The sequence below is a fragment of the Athene noctua genome, chromosome 10 (genome assembly GCF_965140245.1).
Source record: "Athene noctua chromosome 10, bAthNoc1.hap1.1, whole genome shotgun sequence".
Lineage (NCBI taxonomy): Eukaryota > Metazoa > Chordata > Aves > Strigiformes > Strigidae > Athene > Athene noctua.
In genome coordinates this window covers 3,260,315-3,275,093 of record NC_134046.1, presented here as the reverse complement: position 1 = coordinate 3,275,093, position 14,779 = coordinate 3,260,315, and the positions used below count along the sequence as shown (strand labels likewise).

The following is a 14,779-nucleotide window of genomic DNA, read 5'->3' as shown; positions in this document are numbered from 1 at the left end:
CACCTCCTGACACAATGACAGACTTCAAAACACTGTAGCACCTTCTTAGCTTTTCTGCCAGCTCTCAGATGCCAGACTGAAGCCATAATTTTGGGTAGCTCCTTCCAGATCTTCCTGACAGCAAGTGTCAGAAACACTGTGAAACCACGGACATGGACACCTTATAGATACTAAGCCAAGGAGGGACCCCACCCAAGCAGCCATCAAATACTCCACAATATCTCTTAGCAGGCAAGGACATTTAGCTTTATGGGAAAACACAATAAAATTATCTCCTGATACAACCAAGCTTATGAGGCAGACAACATGTGCCTTAAGGCTCAGTGATTCAGTACCCTACTGAAAGCAACAGGAAGACTTGCGACTCCTCACAGTTTGCAGGGGACTTTCTACATGCTTGAGCATCATCAGAGGATCATCTCCACTCACATTTCTCTTTTCTTCTCTGCTGATATTGGCTGGTGTTAGTGACTGGACAGACAGACACTGCTGTGTAGAGTTAAAGCTCCAGAGCCACTGCTCACTCAACCTGGACCGCAAGCACTCGGAGCGACGGCTGCACCTGCACGGAAAGAGCAAGAAGCCCTGTGAGGGATCTGTGCAGCCCCAGCAGGACACGTGTGGCTTCCAAGCTGGCTGACTCACGCCTTGCTAGAGTCTTGGGGAAGTTGCTACACAAGCCATGGAAATCCCAGCGTCCCACCACCATCAATAATAGGATGAACTAGTTGCCAAAATATAGATGGGAAAGTGCTTTTGGGCTTCAAGGGTTGTAAACTAGATCCTACAGGGTTTTACAGGGAGACAGAGCCAGAAAGCAGGCAGAAACACTGGAATAGACCATGTCTCATTAAACATCATCAGCAGGGGAGCAAGATGTCAGAAGGAATGCTAAATTAGAGAGTGACACCAGAAGAGGTAAGATAGTTTCTCTACATTTGAAACGAGGCAGTTTGAGCTGCAGTCAGACTAAACCTAGGCTGAAATCAACTGGACAGGAGCCTTGAGTAGTGAGCAAAGACCCAAAAAGCAATGGAAAGATACTCTTGTGTGCAACTGTGACTGCTGGCAGTGTTTTAGGGAGGAGGACATACGAATGGTAGGTCAAACTATCCCATCAAGGAACTGAAAATAAACTAAATCCAGTCATACAGACATATGGAAGAGCGTAAACGGAGACAAGCCTTAAGGGCTATCCCTCCCAAATCCTTGTAGGTGAACAAGGATCTATCTTACCGTCCCTGAAGGACACACCAGCCACAGTAAGGGTCTTTCAGTGCCAGACAGGAGTCACAGTCCAAGTACAGGGAACATTCCAGTATGGGAACCTTTACCACCTGTCAGAGAAAGAAATCAGTGAAAACACAGCAACAGGTCTGCGGCTGCTTCTGCCTAACTAGCAAGTCCTGTCATCTGCAAGCTCACTGAAACAACTTCTTGATCCCCAATATTGCATAAAGAAAAAGGGAACATGCTTCCAGAGCCCATCTGAATGGCCATTTCACATATTGGTGAAGGACATGTAAACATGAGGCTGTACAGAGGCAAAGTGTACTGCTATTAACAGCTTATCTCTGACACTTTTTGCAAGAAGGAGACTTTAGTGATAAAACTATATTTTAACAAAATGGATCACAGAATAGCAGACTGAATACCATTCACTCTTTTGCTTTTCTGGACTCTCACGGGACATCACCTCTCCTGACATGTAGGTGACTGAACCTGGAGACAGAAGCTCCAACCGAGGCCTCTGAATGCATGTGCACTATTGCCCAGAACTATCACTTGGACTGAAAGTAGACTGACAAGCTTTGATCAATGTGGAACAAAAACCTTCCTCCATGTGGGGGTAAGTTTTTCTTACAAAACACTTCCACTCCAACTTACTATCCTTGCTGATTTCAGCCTCTTGCCCTTTCTTTAATCTGCGACTACACTTCAATCACTACACTGTCAGTTCCTTTAAAATACCAACTTCTAATCCTTGACCTACTACTTTTGCTAAGTACGTGATGTAATTTGCATTTTTTAATTGACACAACAATTACTATTAAGGATGTATTTCAGATTTCCCTAATCTTCTTCCACTCACATATTTCAACAACTCCTTTGAAGTGTTATAAAATTTCTGAGTATCTCAAAGTGCACTGGGGGGTGCCGAATAGAAGCAGTGGTTTTCCAGCATGCTCTCATTTTTTGTTCTTTCCTTCAGAGTAACTCAAGGGCTGCTTTTTCCTTTACTAGGAGGACCCTTTTCTTCCCAACTCAAGGAGCTGGTGTTGCACAAATCCTCTCAAATAAAGTATCCATAGCTGGATTTCCTGTTCAGCAGACACCAATATCCCAAGAGCCTGGGGCATCGCAATGCCTCTCCTCCTCCAGCTGCCACTGGGCACAGACAGAATTACAGAAAGCAGGAGAAGAGGGAAGTGTGTCTTGCATGGTTCTTATACAACCTGATTTCATCTGCAAGACATTATACACCTGGTCAAATCATACCTCTGCTATCTGAAGACATTTCCCACACATTTCTGCTTGTTTAGGTTTTAACCGATTAAAAACAGAAGTATCACAATTCTAATTACACAAAACCTCCCTCTTTTCTTTTTACTCTTTTTCAAAACCAAGACAGGTCACATTACTTATGAACCCAGAAGGCTCAGATTCTTCTCCTCAGATGGAGATGTAAACTGTGTCGAGCAGAAACTGTTTGGACAATGGAAGAACCCAGGAATTTGCAGCCCCTTGTCTTCATGCCAATAGAGCAGCCTTCCACAGCCCGCAGTTCACATTCCTCCATCACTGCCGATACTGCCTGACTGATTTAGGGAAATGCATATGCAAACAGGCCATGGTTTAAGGTAACGCGACTTACTCCGCACTTCCTCCAGCTTCTGCAATAGGCCGGTCCCCACCCCTGTAAGCCAGACTGGCAGGCAGCTGCTGCCCAGCACAGGCTTAGCTGTTTCTTTGCCTCCCCCACTCCCATCGGTAGTTTGTCCGGACTTCAGATGCTTTCAACTCCTGTGGAAAGAATGTTATTGCTCTTACCATTGACTGGGTCATGACAAAGAGGTGCTCCTGCAACTGGTCGAACAGCAGGTCTCCGCTCACCATGCCGCTTAACTGGATAGCTAAAGAAGCGTATATATGTGCATCTCCCGTTGCTCCTAAATACACCTGCAAGAGAGTCTCAGTTGTACGCAGGTAAAGTATCACAGCAGGAGTTTGGGGCACTCAGCCTACATCAAGAACAAGTTAGAACCACCGCCGTGTGTGAGGATTTCAACCTCTCACCAAAATCAGCCCTGATGCTGGCAGATGTAACCAAAAGGCAACATGACCACTGTTTGGGGCACTCACACTCTCAGTCAGTACAGTGTGAGAGAAGATCATCTGACAGTAACGATCTTTAGTAGGAACCTGACTTCCCAAGGGACAAGAGAAATTGCCTTTTTTTCCCCCCCCACTTTCACCAGAGCATCCCTAATTATTTTATCCTCTTCGCTTCCTGTCACATCCAGATCATACCTTGTGCAGTCTCCCTCTGCTGTCTCCCAGAAAAGCAATGGTGTGGCCATCTTCCACGTTCACTGCCACAGCTGTCAGACGGGCCTCTGTCTTCTCCAGGAGGGGGGCTGCTTCCAAGGGTACCCGGCTGGCCATTGGGCTGGGAGTGTGGTCAGAGCCACAGGGGTATGCATACAGGGTGTCCTTTTTGAGAGAGTGGAAAGAACAGGGAAATCAGTAATAATAATAATTAAAAAAGGATACAGGGAATATTAGCACCTTTAACACTTCCCATCATCCCATTCCATGCAAATTCCTTAAACAGGTGCCCCAGTGGTGAATTCAGCTTCAAACCCCTCCAAGATTTTTTACTGAGAGTAGAAAAGCACAGCTTGTAAGAATCAGTTTAGGCATTCTGGCTGTTCATACCATCACAGAATCCTGAAGACATTTCAGCAAGTCCATCCAGCATCAGTAATGAAATGCACTGAAACTCTGCTAAACTCTTAAGTTCTCCAAAAATATTACTGGCTATATGCTGCCATGATACAGCTCTGGGCAAGAGGCATTGTATTTTTCAGGACAAAACAAAAAGATGAGAATTCCTGCTTCCAGTGCCAAAACCACCTGGTCACATGCATCGCCTCCAACGATTAGCATGGTTTTGTGTATCACCTACAAATTCTAAGCCTGAAGTAGAATCCCAAAGCATCAGGCCATACATAAACACAGGGTGGGGCACAACCCGCTCCAAAGTGCTTACTAACTACACACAGAAATCACAGAGCGTGTATAACCAGAGACCCACAAAAAGTCAAAACAAGAGTCATCTCTGCACACTGCTGCAATTCTCCCGAGTCTTGTGAGATTTCTGAATATTATCTCCCCAGCACTGTGCAAAAACAGTCATCCTTCTGTTCTACTTAGATCCCTCCCAGTCCCACCAAACCTTCACTTACTGAATTCTAGAGGAAAGAGAATGAAAGCTGCCAACTTACTTACTATTTGTATGTGTAGAGAGAAGATATTCCATTATGATTCATCTTTTTCCTAAGTAACAAACTCAGTCTAGTCTACAATAGTTCCTCTGTTGCTTTATATCCTTCATGACACCTTGTTCTTTGTCCACTTTAATTTTACGGTATCATTTTGGAGACTGAATGCAGGATTGTTCAACACATTACTATTAATTTTTTACCATTTTTTTAATTGATCAGAGGCTTGTCTTCAAACAACGTGACTTTGTGTAAACTATTTTCATCATGAAATCCCTTATGGATAACATTTTCACCCTCCTCTCCAGGCCCTTACCAACTGCTCTTACAAAGCTGCCTGTGGAGCAGAGGCATTAAGTGTGCAGCACACACCGACTCAGCTCCCTCTCTCGCCTCAGGCAACGTGGTTGAATTTAGACTCCTTGTGAGCAGGGTTATGTATTCCTGCTGTCTGATGTCCGTGGCTTTGCATTTGGCAGCACTGAGCTGCACGGTACCACGCGGCACCAGGCAACGGAGCTGCCCCCGCCGGAGGTCAGCGATAACGGCACAACACGGCGTTCCTGAGGCATCTGCTGAACCCACGAAAAACCCGACCCTTTTTCCCCTTCTCCCATTTCTCTGGTTTTTGGTTTTGGTTTTTTTTGTTTTGTTTTGGTTTTTTTGGGGTTTTGTTGTTGGGGGTTTTTTTGTTGTTGTTGTTGGGATTTTTTTTTAATACTTCACTGCTTCCTGGAGAAACTAAAATCGATCAGGAGCTTTTGACAAAGTCTATGGAAATCCCGCAGTAAAATATATTTAATCTGCTGTCCCCTGCTTCACTTTTCAAATGTATTGCTATCTTAGCATGGATGCAAGGCTTGAGACACAGCGGTTCCATGTAAGGGACCATGCCAGTTCGCCTGCACACTCGGCATAAATCTTTGACTTACAGCCTCAGAGGAGATTACAGCTTTTAACGATGGTTAGTTTTTACCATCCTCTAGGCTATCATACATTTTTAGTGACAGATACATTTTTAGTGACAGATACATTTTTAGTGACAGATACATTTTTCTTATCAGCTCCGTCATTTGATTCTTAAGCTTCTTCCAACCACCTTCTTGCAACTTAAAGATTTCTATTTCTCCAGTTGCCCACTTCCTATAAGATTTATTAGGAAGCAGGCCACAGCCAAATTTCCATACTCAAAAGCATCAGGTGTTTATTTTGAATGGGATTCCAGCTACCTTTTGCAACCTTTGTGTCAATTCAGACAAACGCTGGAGCCTAATGACTTCACTACCGAGGCTGATTTTTGAGTTTGCTTAAAAAAAACCCCAAACCACATACAAGTCAGAAATAGTTGTACCCCAGCTGTGCTATATGTGATGCCAAGGGCAAGTCACTGCAGACACAATGTTTATCTACCATAAACCAACGTGACCTGTGTAAGCTCTCCCAGCACTGGCACTGCCTGCCCGTGGCCTCACAGGGACTGTCTGCAGCGCAATTAATCACACTCAAGAGTTGAAACTTGTTCCATTCTACAGGATTAAGACCATGATAATTGTGTAAAGTGCTTAAATAAATTTACATAGAAGCTGTTTGAATTGTTTTCAGCGAATAACATCTTGGCAACATAGGAGAAAATACACTTCAGGGATCACCCAGTGTCCTACTGTGATGCAGCAAGTTTGGACGAAGCTGTTGCTGGGAATTTTAGTGTGTTTCCCACATTGCGCAGGTAGGAAGCAATAAAGAGGACTGAAAGCTTGGTGCAGAAGGACAAGTTGCATACACTGAAAACTACACCCACAGAAAATATGCAGCCTTCCCAAGTCTCCCAGAAACGTGTTTCACACTTCCAATTATTAAGTCACTAACAGCATCTACACAGTCTCCTGCATCTAAAGGCTGAGAGATCTGTAGCAAACTGAACAAATGAACCGGTTCTGAAATTCTTATAAAAACAAACACTTTTTTCAGTTGAAGAGATTGTGTTGAACTCAACCTTAGTCTCTGCCGATAGGCTAGAAATCAGAGGCAGTGCTAACTAGGGAAAAGGGCATACCTTGTGCGCAGGCTGGTTTGGAGGCAGAAAAACGTGAAATTAATTAGCATTATCCTTACATACAGCACAAGCTGCCACCATTGAAACTGAGTTAAAACTGTTCCTGCATAAAATGCTCATTGACAGCCGCTTCCACTCAGCACTGAATGGGGCAGGCTGGAGCTGGCACAGACCCTTACGTGTTGTTAGATACAATCTTAATGACAACCGCTACCACGTACTGAATAGTGAAGGATAAAGTTTGTTAGGACATTTACATATCATTGGACACACTTGTTAATAAGATGCCATACTTTAAGTCAGCCCACTAGTGCCAAACTGTGCAGCTGGGACCCTGGGATCATGTGCCAGGAATCACATAGCAAAGACTGGCCTTTCTCTCCCACCCTGTGGGCCTGCTTCTCCACTGGCTCAAATGGTACAGGGGGACTCTACAGCATTTTGAATGAAGGATTTTTCTAAACTGCTTACATCAATTTGGCATTTAGCTCCCTTAAGCTGCCCTAAAAATCACCTGTGACACCTTCCACGAAGCTCCGCAAAGGACACAGGGAGCATGGCTAAGAAATACAGTGAAAGCAGGACATCAAGCCAGGCAGTCTCTTGCTTCCCAACTTTTACGTACTCCTCCCGAGTCCTGCTGAAGTCTGCTCTTCACCCTTTCCTTGTCCCACAAGTATTCTGCAGTCAGCTTTAGCTACAGAAAGGAAAACCACCATTTTAAAACTGGCTTTGGACCGCACACCCCTTCCAAAGCTCTGTGGTACCACTTTGCCTCTTCCCAGCCTTGTGCTACAAAGAGCAATTATCTGGACAGCCTGTTTTGTAGAAGAAAGGCACAAGATAATATGGTGTTCTGCTAGCAACGCCCTTGGTGAAAGCAGGCTACTCACAACCACAGAGCCTCGTACCCGGACACCGCGTCCAGCACCGCTGCTGCTCTGCGTTTGTGTCGCTGACCCCGATACCACAGCACCAGCCGCTGTGGGTGACAGACTGCAAGGATTCAGGGTCACAGCCACTTCAGTTCACGTTTTTGTCCTGCAACGTCCCATCGTGCCTTGACCATAGAATTTAAAGGAGGATTGTCACCTCCTACAGCTCTGGAAACAAAGAGCCACCAGGTCAGAAGGTCTTCTTCAGGCACAAAATTTTGCAGGACTCATAGGAAATTAAGATTTTGTTGAGACCTGGTTTTAGTTACATTCTTTTTTGTTCCTGGGTGTCCTTGCAGGAAGCTGTTGAGGTGCACCTCACCATGAGCAACAGGGACCCAGCACACCCCTTAAATTCCCTTCCCAACACACAGGTGCACATGCACATACTCCTCTCCGTCCCTGAATTGCAGACCAGGAGATGAAGATACTGGTAAAGAACAACCTGAACCACAGCTTCAGTGTTTTTGCCTGGTATTGCCATGAGACAGGCCTTAGGGCCAGGTCACACTAGATGCCCTCCCCACTGCCACATACAGTGCATCTCCCTCTGCAAGGAAATCTGCCCACACGGGGCAGAGAGAAGCAGCAGCAATCAGACAGACTATACTTAAACAGGATGCAATGGTTCCTGTGTTGCTTTGCTGCAGTAGCAAAGAAACAGCCTGAACTCAAAAGGCTTTTAACCTATTTCAACATCCATCTGTGGGAAACGGAACACAAAGCAACACAAGAACATGATGGAGACTAGTCTAAACCCTGGCAAAGGTGCCAAGCTACTTACTGCTGGCAGCTGGACACAGTTGGAGCTGACATCATATTCAATATATGCCACTTCCGTCCCTTCTTCTGACTTCCCATCTCTCATGTAGCAAACGTCCCTAGTCCAGTTGGTCAGGCGATCCACCTCTTCCATTGCGTAGACACAGAGTGCAGACTCCTCACTCAGTTTGCCAGACGAAGCTTGCCAGGCAGAAAAGGCTGCAAACAACACTTCTCCCTCGGTGTCCAGCTGCCCCTGGGCCAGGCCTTTTCCCGGCCGGGTGACATAGGCTGCTTGCAGGAGGCTGTATGTATTGGCTTTGCTCTGGCAGAGAAGAGGTAACTCCACATAGGAGTAATAATGAGAGTCATCCAGGCAGATTCGTGAGATGTAGGTCTTGTACTCACGTGATTGAGATTTGAGGTCCCGACGGTAGAATAGGAAATAGACGCTCGAGCGATAAGTGAAGGATTTAATGAAATGGTGGTTGTACTCCGAGAGCCGGCCCACAGCCAGTTTTGCTGTTTCTTCATAGGAGAAAATAGAGTGAGAGTCCGTTGCTTGAACATCCCCTCCGTGGGCCCTGAGATTTCGGGTGGTGATGGGAGGAATCCCTCCTCCAACTCCTCGGCTGGTGTACCCTCGTCCTACAAAGAGCAAGGGCACTTCATCCTTCGAGTAGGCTATGAGTCCCACAGTGGTGATATTGGGATCATTGGCAGCAACATACTGAGTGTCACCAGGGCTCTCCGGACGGAAGAGGACGTGGTCGATGGACGTGAGGCTCCTCTTCTCACAGATCCCCTGGTGCACGCTGCCACACACGATGAGCTCCTTCTGCACCGCGTTCACGAGCAGCAGCTTGTTGTGATTGTCGGTGTGGTGTGCCTGAGGGCACTCCAGCTTTGAGACAGGGGGGAGGCAATCTTTACTGTCCAGAACTGGTCCTGTCTGAACCACGTTCTTCAGCAGCAGGTCAGATGTCAGCTGAAAGAGAAAGTTGGTGGCCCCCAAGTAAATGGTCCCAGATTCCAAGTCCATAGACAGGTGGAGGAATTTCGTAGCGTTGCGCGAGAAGGTGACATACTGCAGTCCCCGTGGAATTGCTGCTCCCAAGAAACAGAGAACAGGAAGGAGGAACGTTCCCAGAGGCATGGTAAACACTCTGCAAGAGAGGAAAAGCTGTTATAACTCCTGATGAACCAGGAGTGAAGATTAACACTCGTCAAAATCCTTCAATCTTATTATGAGAGGTAGGCAAAGAGGACATGGATAACCCCAGAAAGCAGAGAGCTAGACACAAAGAGTCAACACAGGACATTTACAGAAACACCAACAGAAAGAGGCCTCCAGGAGTATCAGAGACTTCATATCAACATGACAGGCATACTCAGGAGAAGCTGGAATACTTCACGTAAAGTTCTTGGGGGCTTTCCCAGAGACTGCTGGGTAGTACTGGGGAAAGCCTCTCTTCACATGCCCAGGACTTGTACCAAACTTGCTGAATACACAGTCCAAAGCACAGATTCATCAAACCAGGGACATAACTTAAGGAGAAAGGTCCTATCTGTGCTGTGACAGAGGTGTTTCAGGCACCGAAGTTGATCACTAATCTTGTAAGATCAGAACAAGCCATGTTTAACCAGGCTCCTGCACTACTCTTCCCTATGATGCTGCACTGGAAGTTCTCCAGGACAGGACCACACTCCTACAGCAGCCAGAACGTCACACACATTGGTAACGAGCAACACCACAGTAAACCAAACCACTGTTCAAGACAAACACAACCTGCAGGACCATTGTTTAAATAAACTGTATCTGGGATCCCGTTCAGAGCAAACTAATAACCCCTTTGCTCTGTCTTTGATCTTGATAGCATATTTAATCCTTCTCTTATCACTTAGGGCTATCAATAACCTCTTTTGGGTGTAAGACTCTTCCACTAGTGCTTCAAAAAAAGCCTTCCCATGCCATCTCCCACACAAGCAGGACCTGGGTGCCAGGATGAGGCGTCCAGAGAGTCTGTCACAGTGACTCCCAGCCACCCCCTGGGGCCACCAGTCGACTCTCCCAGCCCTGCCAAGCCACCGTTGGGGGGCCCTCATCTCCTTGGGTAGACGCAGCACGTCCAGGCCAGGGGGAGACCACCTTATCCTGCTGACCCGTTGCTGTGCTCTCTGGGGAAGAGCTCTCTTGCTGGCACTCTTCCCTCCACAGCCCCTCTACCAGTACTGTAGAAGGCGATCGAAACACGCCTGCTCTGTGGGCGATGCTCCACTCCTTCCCTGCCCCGTGCCCCACAGTGCAGGCACGGCCAGATGGGGTGGGTGTTAGGCTCAGGGAACCACCAGACCTGTTCTGCTCCTCTCCAGAGGAACTTTAGAGGATCACGAGGATCAATCTCTCTTGAAATCTACCACGACCCACCCAAGCCATGCCACAGATGGGAACGATCATCCTGAGCAGCATGGAGAATCCCACAGCACGGTGGAAATGTGGTAATAAGTACCTGCAACATTTAGATTAATGCTTTCCCCATGGAGAAAGGGCAGCAGCTGCAAATACTCATAATTTACTATGAGTACCACTTATTTGAATTGAGAAGTAGGTGGTGATGCAGCTGTGAATATATTCCCTTCCCTCCCTCCTTCTTGTAGAAAAAGTATCAAAGCTACATGCAGCCATACAGTTGCCAAGCTGAGCCAGAGGCTCAGAGCTGATCGGTACAGCACCTCTTCCAGAGCTGGCCTGTAATCTACTGTGCTCATTCTGGCAACTCAGCTCCTCAGGGGTGATGTTAATTTTATAGTTAAAGCTAAGAAAACTATCATCACTTCCCTCCTACAGCATCATCCCTCTTGGATCTTCTTGGTAAAGTGCTATTAGCCCAGAAGTGCTTCATGCACAGAGGTGAAAAAAGATCTGCAGCATTTCAAAAGACTACCCCAGCATTTAGAGCAGGACTGAACCAATTTAGGTCACACACTTCTTACCACACAAACTGCATCTTACACTCGTTCTGTACAACATCCAGGTGTGCAGAAAACACAGCAGCAGTGGTGACAGCAATAACTGTAAGACTCTAGATCCATCTTTTATTTCACTGCTATCGCAACAGAACCCCCACAAAAGTCTGCTTTCCAGCTCCTTTGTCAGTAAAACTGGCATCTTTGCTCTACCAAAAGACCAGTTGAGAGGATTAGTCTATTTGTGAAATCCAGCGGATGGAAGGTATTATAAAATACAACACATTATTAAATATAGGCTTTGTGAAGCTCTGGAAAAGCTCCATTTCACATGGTTATTGTAGGTAAGTAGGTAGTACTGTCAGGATATACCCGGACGCAGGAATGCTGGCTCTAGGCTGGCAGCTTTCCCCCAGAGCACACAGCCACCAATTCACACCGGACCAGCACTGTGTTTAGGTTACGTGCACACTAGGGCTTTTGTTTGCCCCGATAATGGACACTTCATTTTTCCTGCTTTTGCTGCTACCAACACACACTGCTTCACCCAGATTTGCAAACAGCACGGAACTAGCCTTGGAGTCTCTTCCAGGGTGATGACAGAGGTCCTCATCATGCAGGAGATGTTATCTGTGAAGCATGATGAGGGATATTTATAAAGTCAACAAGTAGATACATGCAGACTGAAGGATGGAGGTCTAACTTAACTCTACCACCTTGGGTTTACATCAGCAGAGCATATCTTGCCCCAACTCTAACATGCGAGTTATTTTTATGCATTCTCACCATTTTTATTGGAGAAAGCTTTATTCAAGGAACTCCTTAACCACACAACTGTCTTGGCACCTCTGCACTGCCATCATGCAGACATCACGATGGCTTGTGGTGCAACTCTGTCTGGAGTCTCCTCAGTTTCAAAGCTTAAAAAGCCTGCAAACAAAACAATAGGCTGATGACCATCCAACAGTGGGAGCTTGACTACATCGTGACAGTGCCACACTGACATGGAGAAGGGAGCCTTTGATCTGGAAGCAGCTGAGGATCACAAGACATTATTACACTACACCACTTACAGCAATCTCTAATCTTCTTTCTAGCTAATGCAACCCTCCTATGCCAGCACTTACATGGTAAAATCAGCATGTGTTTTCAAAATTTATGAATTCTGAAATACTGGCTTTCTGGCTAGCGGTCATGCCTACAAGTGCAAGGTGCTCTGTCCACCACATACCATCACTGATGACTGCTGGGGCAGAGCTAACACACATGCCATCAGTACTCGAATTCAAAACCCAGTGCATGACACCGCTCTAGCAAGACAGATCTTTTTATGAGCGCTTTGATCTGTAGTTGAATCTCTCCCTAATGTTTCACTGAAAGCACTTTACCTATTGGAGCACCTATACTGGAAGGAGATGGAAGAGCAACTCACCCTTTGTTCCAGCAGACCATAATCAAAAGCAGATCTTGCTGTGGTCAAAGCTCAGTCCTGAAGTTGTTATTCTTTCACTCACCAATATCCTCCTAAAAGTCACTTTGTTAAGAGCTAGTCCTCAAAGGTGTTCCAGGTAAGAAACTACTCTCTAGTCCTCATGGTTCTGGGAGAACAGAGGGCATCTGAGAAGACCAAAAAAAACCCAAACCAAGCAACGGGTAGTACAGCATGTTCTGCAAGCTAGATCTAATCGCTCTGCGCAATGAGTAAACACTGAATATAGTGCTCTTTGTTGCTCTTTTCTGAAGAGCCATTAACAAATGAACTAGTATTTATTGCTATGTAAGCAAACATACATTAGAAATGAGCACAACTGTGTGGCTATCAGTAGCTAGGAGCATTCACATCCTATGTGAAAACAGGAAAAAAGCCAGCAGTGTCTTTTGATTCAATTTCTCAAGTTGTTTCCCAAGCATGGGCATCACTGCCTTTTTCATTTGTGTTCTTCAGCAGTTAAGCCCGTCACAACCTCTCTGGGAGGACAGGAAGGAGGAGGATAACCTACATTTAAATCTGATGGCTTCATGACAGGCTATACTACTGAGCTCTTCATGGATTTGCTGAGCCGTTCTGCTTCCTGTACTCACTGCTAGTGTACAACACAGCTGTTACAGACAGATTGCACTAAAAGTGCGTAGCCTTTAATTAATTCTGAAGGCAATTGCCAAGGCGTAAAGATTCTTTTTAAATATTCAATTTTTAAAAAGTTCTTGTTAAATAGGAAAATGCTCCAGACAATACTCTGAACGTTGCCTCTAACGCACTGTAAAATATTAATATCCAAATGATACTTCTGAGTTTCATTTATTTAATCTGGATCACAACAGAAGGGCTAGAGGATTAGTCAGCCACAGAATATTTATATCACATCCACAAAACAACAACCAATAACGTGGAAGCAATGGCACTATTTTGTTACTTGGAATATGAAATGAGACTGTGTTTTCTGCAGCACTATTTTTACCTCTCTGACCTCACGTATCCCTCTCGGAGACTTTACTCCTATATTAAACACACACACAGAGGACTCATTTGGACACATTTTAACAGCGTATCAACACGTAAAGATTATTTCAGTTCTCACAGATTATTTCCCTAACACCACATCCTATCCCCGGAACACAGAGAGGTCATATAATGTTCCAACTTCTAGGCTAGGTTTCATACTCAACACCAATCCCAGCAGAACTATCCTTGGAAAAAAGTAGGTCCCTGAAATTTGCACCTGCAGTTTCCACTGTATCATCTGCAGAGCCAACCCACAGCGAGAGCACTAAAAGTTTTAAAAATTAAAAGCATAATTCTTCCAGCTGCACGATGACCCTTGTGCTCCAGCACATTCAAATCACCCAGCAGTAGGAAGACGACCACCTCTGTGTTTTCTGCACAAAAGCCCTGAATTACGGGCCCTTCTAAGTTTCATATGCTCAGCAGAGACTTGCTGTTTTCTGCTGTGAAAGATGACATTCCCATTAAATAATTTTTTTTTTTTTTTTTGAGTCTTATTTACTACTACCAGGCCAGTTCCCTGCTCTGCTGTTTAAGAACATTTGCAGCAAGCAGCTCCGGCGGAGATGAACACAAACCTCTGTTTTCCAAGTAAAGTTGACCCCAAGGAGAAGCTCAAGTCCAAGCCATCCTGTTGGAGCAGGACTGGCACAGACAAGGGAGCTCTGTTATACCAGAGGTGAGTAACACCAAAGCAGCGATCAAAATAACTTAAAAAAACCCTCTAAAGACAAAAATACCAAATCTGAAACAGTGAGGGAAGGTGGCAGAAAACCTGTACTTTCAGGCCACAGAATTAAAACAGCATTATTAGATAAACACTTGGGAAAAATATGTTTTCTAAACCCTTGATAGCTACTGCTGACCATTACAATGTTCCTTTCTGAATGAAGTTATACTAAAACAACGCTGCAGAAAATATTTTGTCAGCTTTGTGATACTATTGGCATTTTAATGATGCTTATGCATTGTCACTGTTCTTTGGAACAAAACTGTAAAAAGTGCTTTTACACCCTTAGGCCTACCAAAATGTTAATTTTAGCCATAGTGGAAT

The 14,779-nt window shown here is 45.3% G+C and overlaps 1 protein-coding gene across 5 annotated transcripts in view; it reads right to left on the bottom strand.

Moving 5' to 3' along the window:
- PLXNB1 (plexin B1) overlaps positions 1 to 14,779 on the bottom strand; it is a 79,288-nt gene that overhangs the window by 29,481 nt on the left and 35,028 nt on the right. For all 5 annotated transcript variants that reach the window (XM_074914375.1, XM_074914373.1, XM_074914374.1 and 2 more), the window contains 5 exons: positions 8,278 to 9,421; positions 3,532 to 3,714; positions 3,052 to 3,180; positions 1,237 to 1,337; positions 430 to 562 (listed from right to left, as the gene is read on the bottom strand). In XM_074914375.1, coding sequence (XP_074770476.1) covers positions 430 to 562; positions 1,237 to 1,337; positions 3,052 to 3,180; positions 3,532 to 3,714; positions 8,278 to 9,411 — 1,680 coding nt within the window. In that variant the 5' untranslated portion in view covers positions 9,412 to 9,421. The remainder of the gene's footprint in view (positions 1 to 429; positions 563 to 1,236; positions 1,338 to 3,051; positions 3,181 to 3,531; positions 3,715 to 8,277; positions 9,422 to 14,779) is intronic.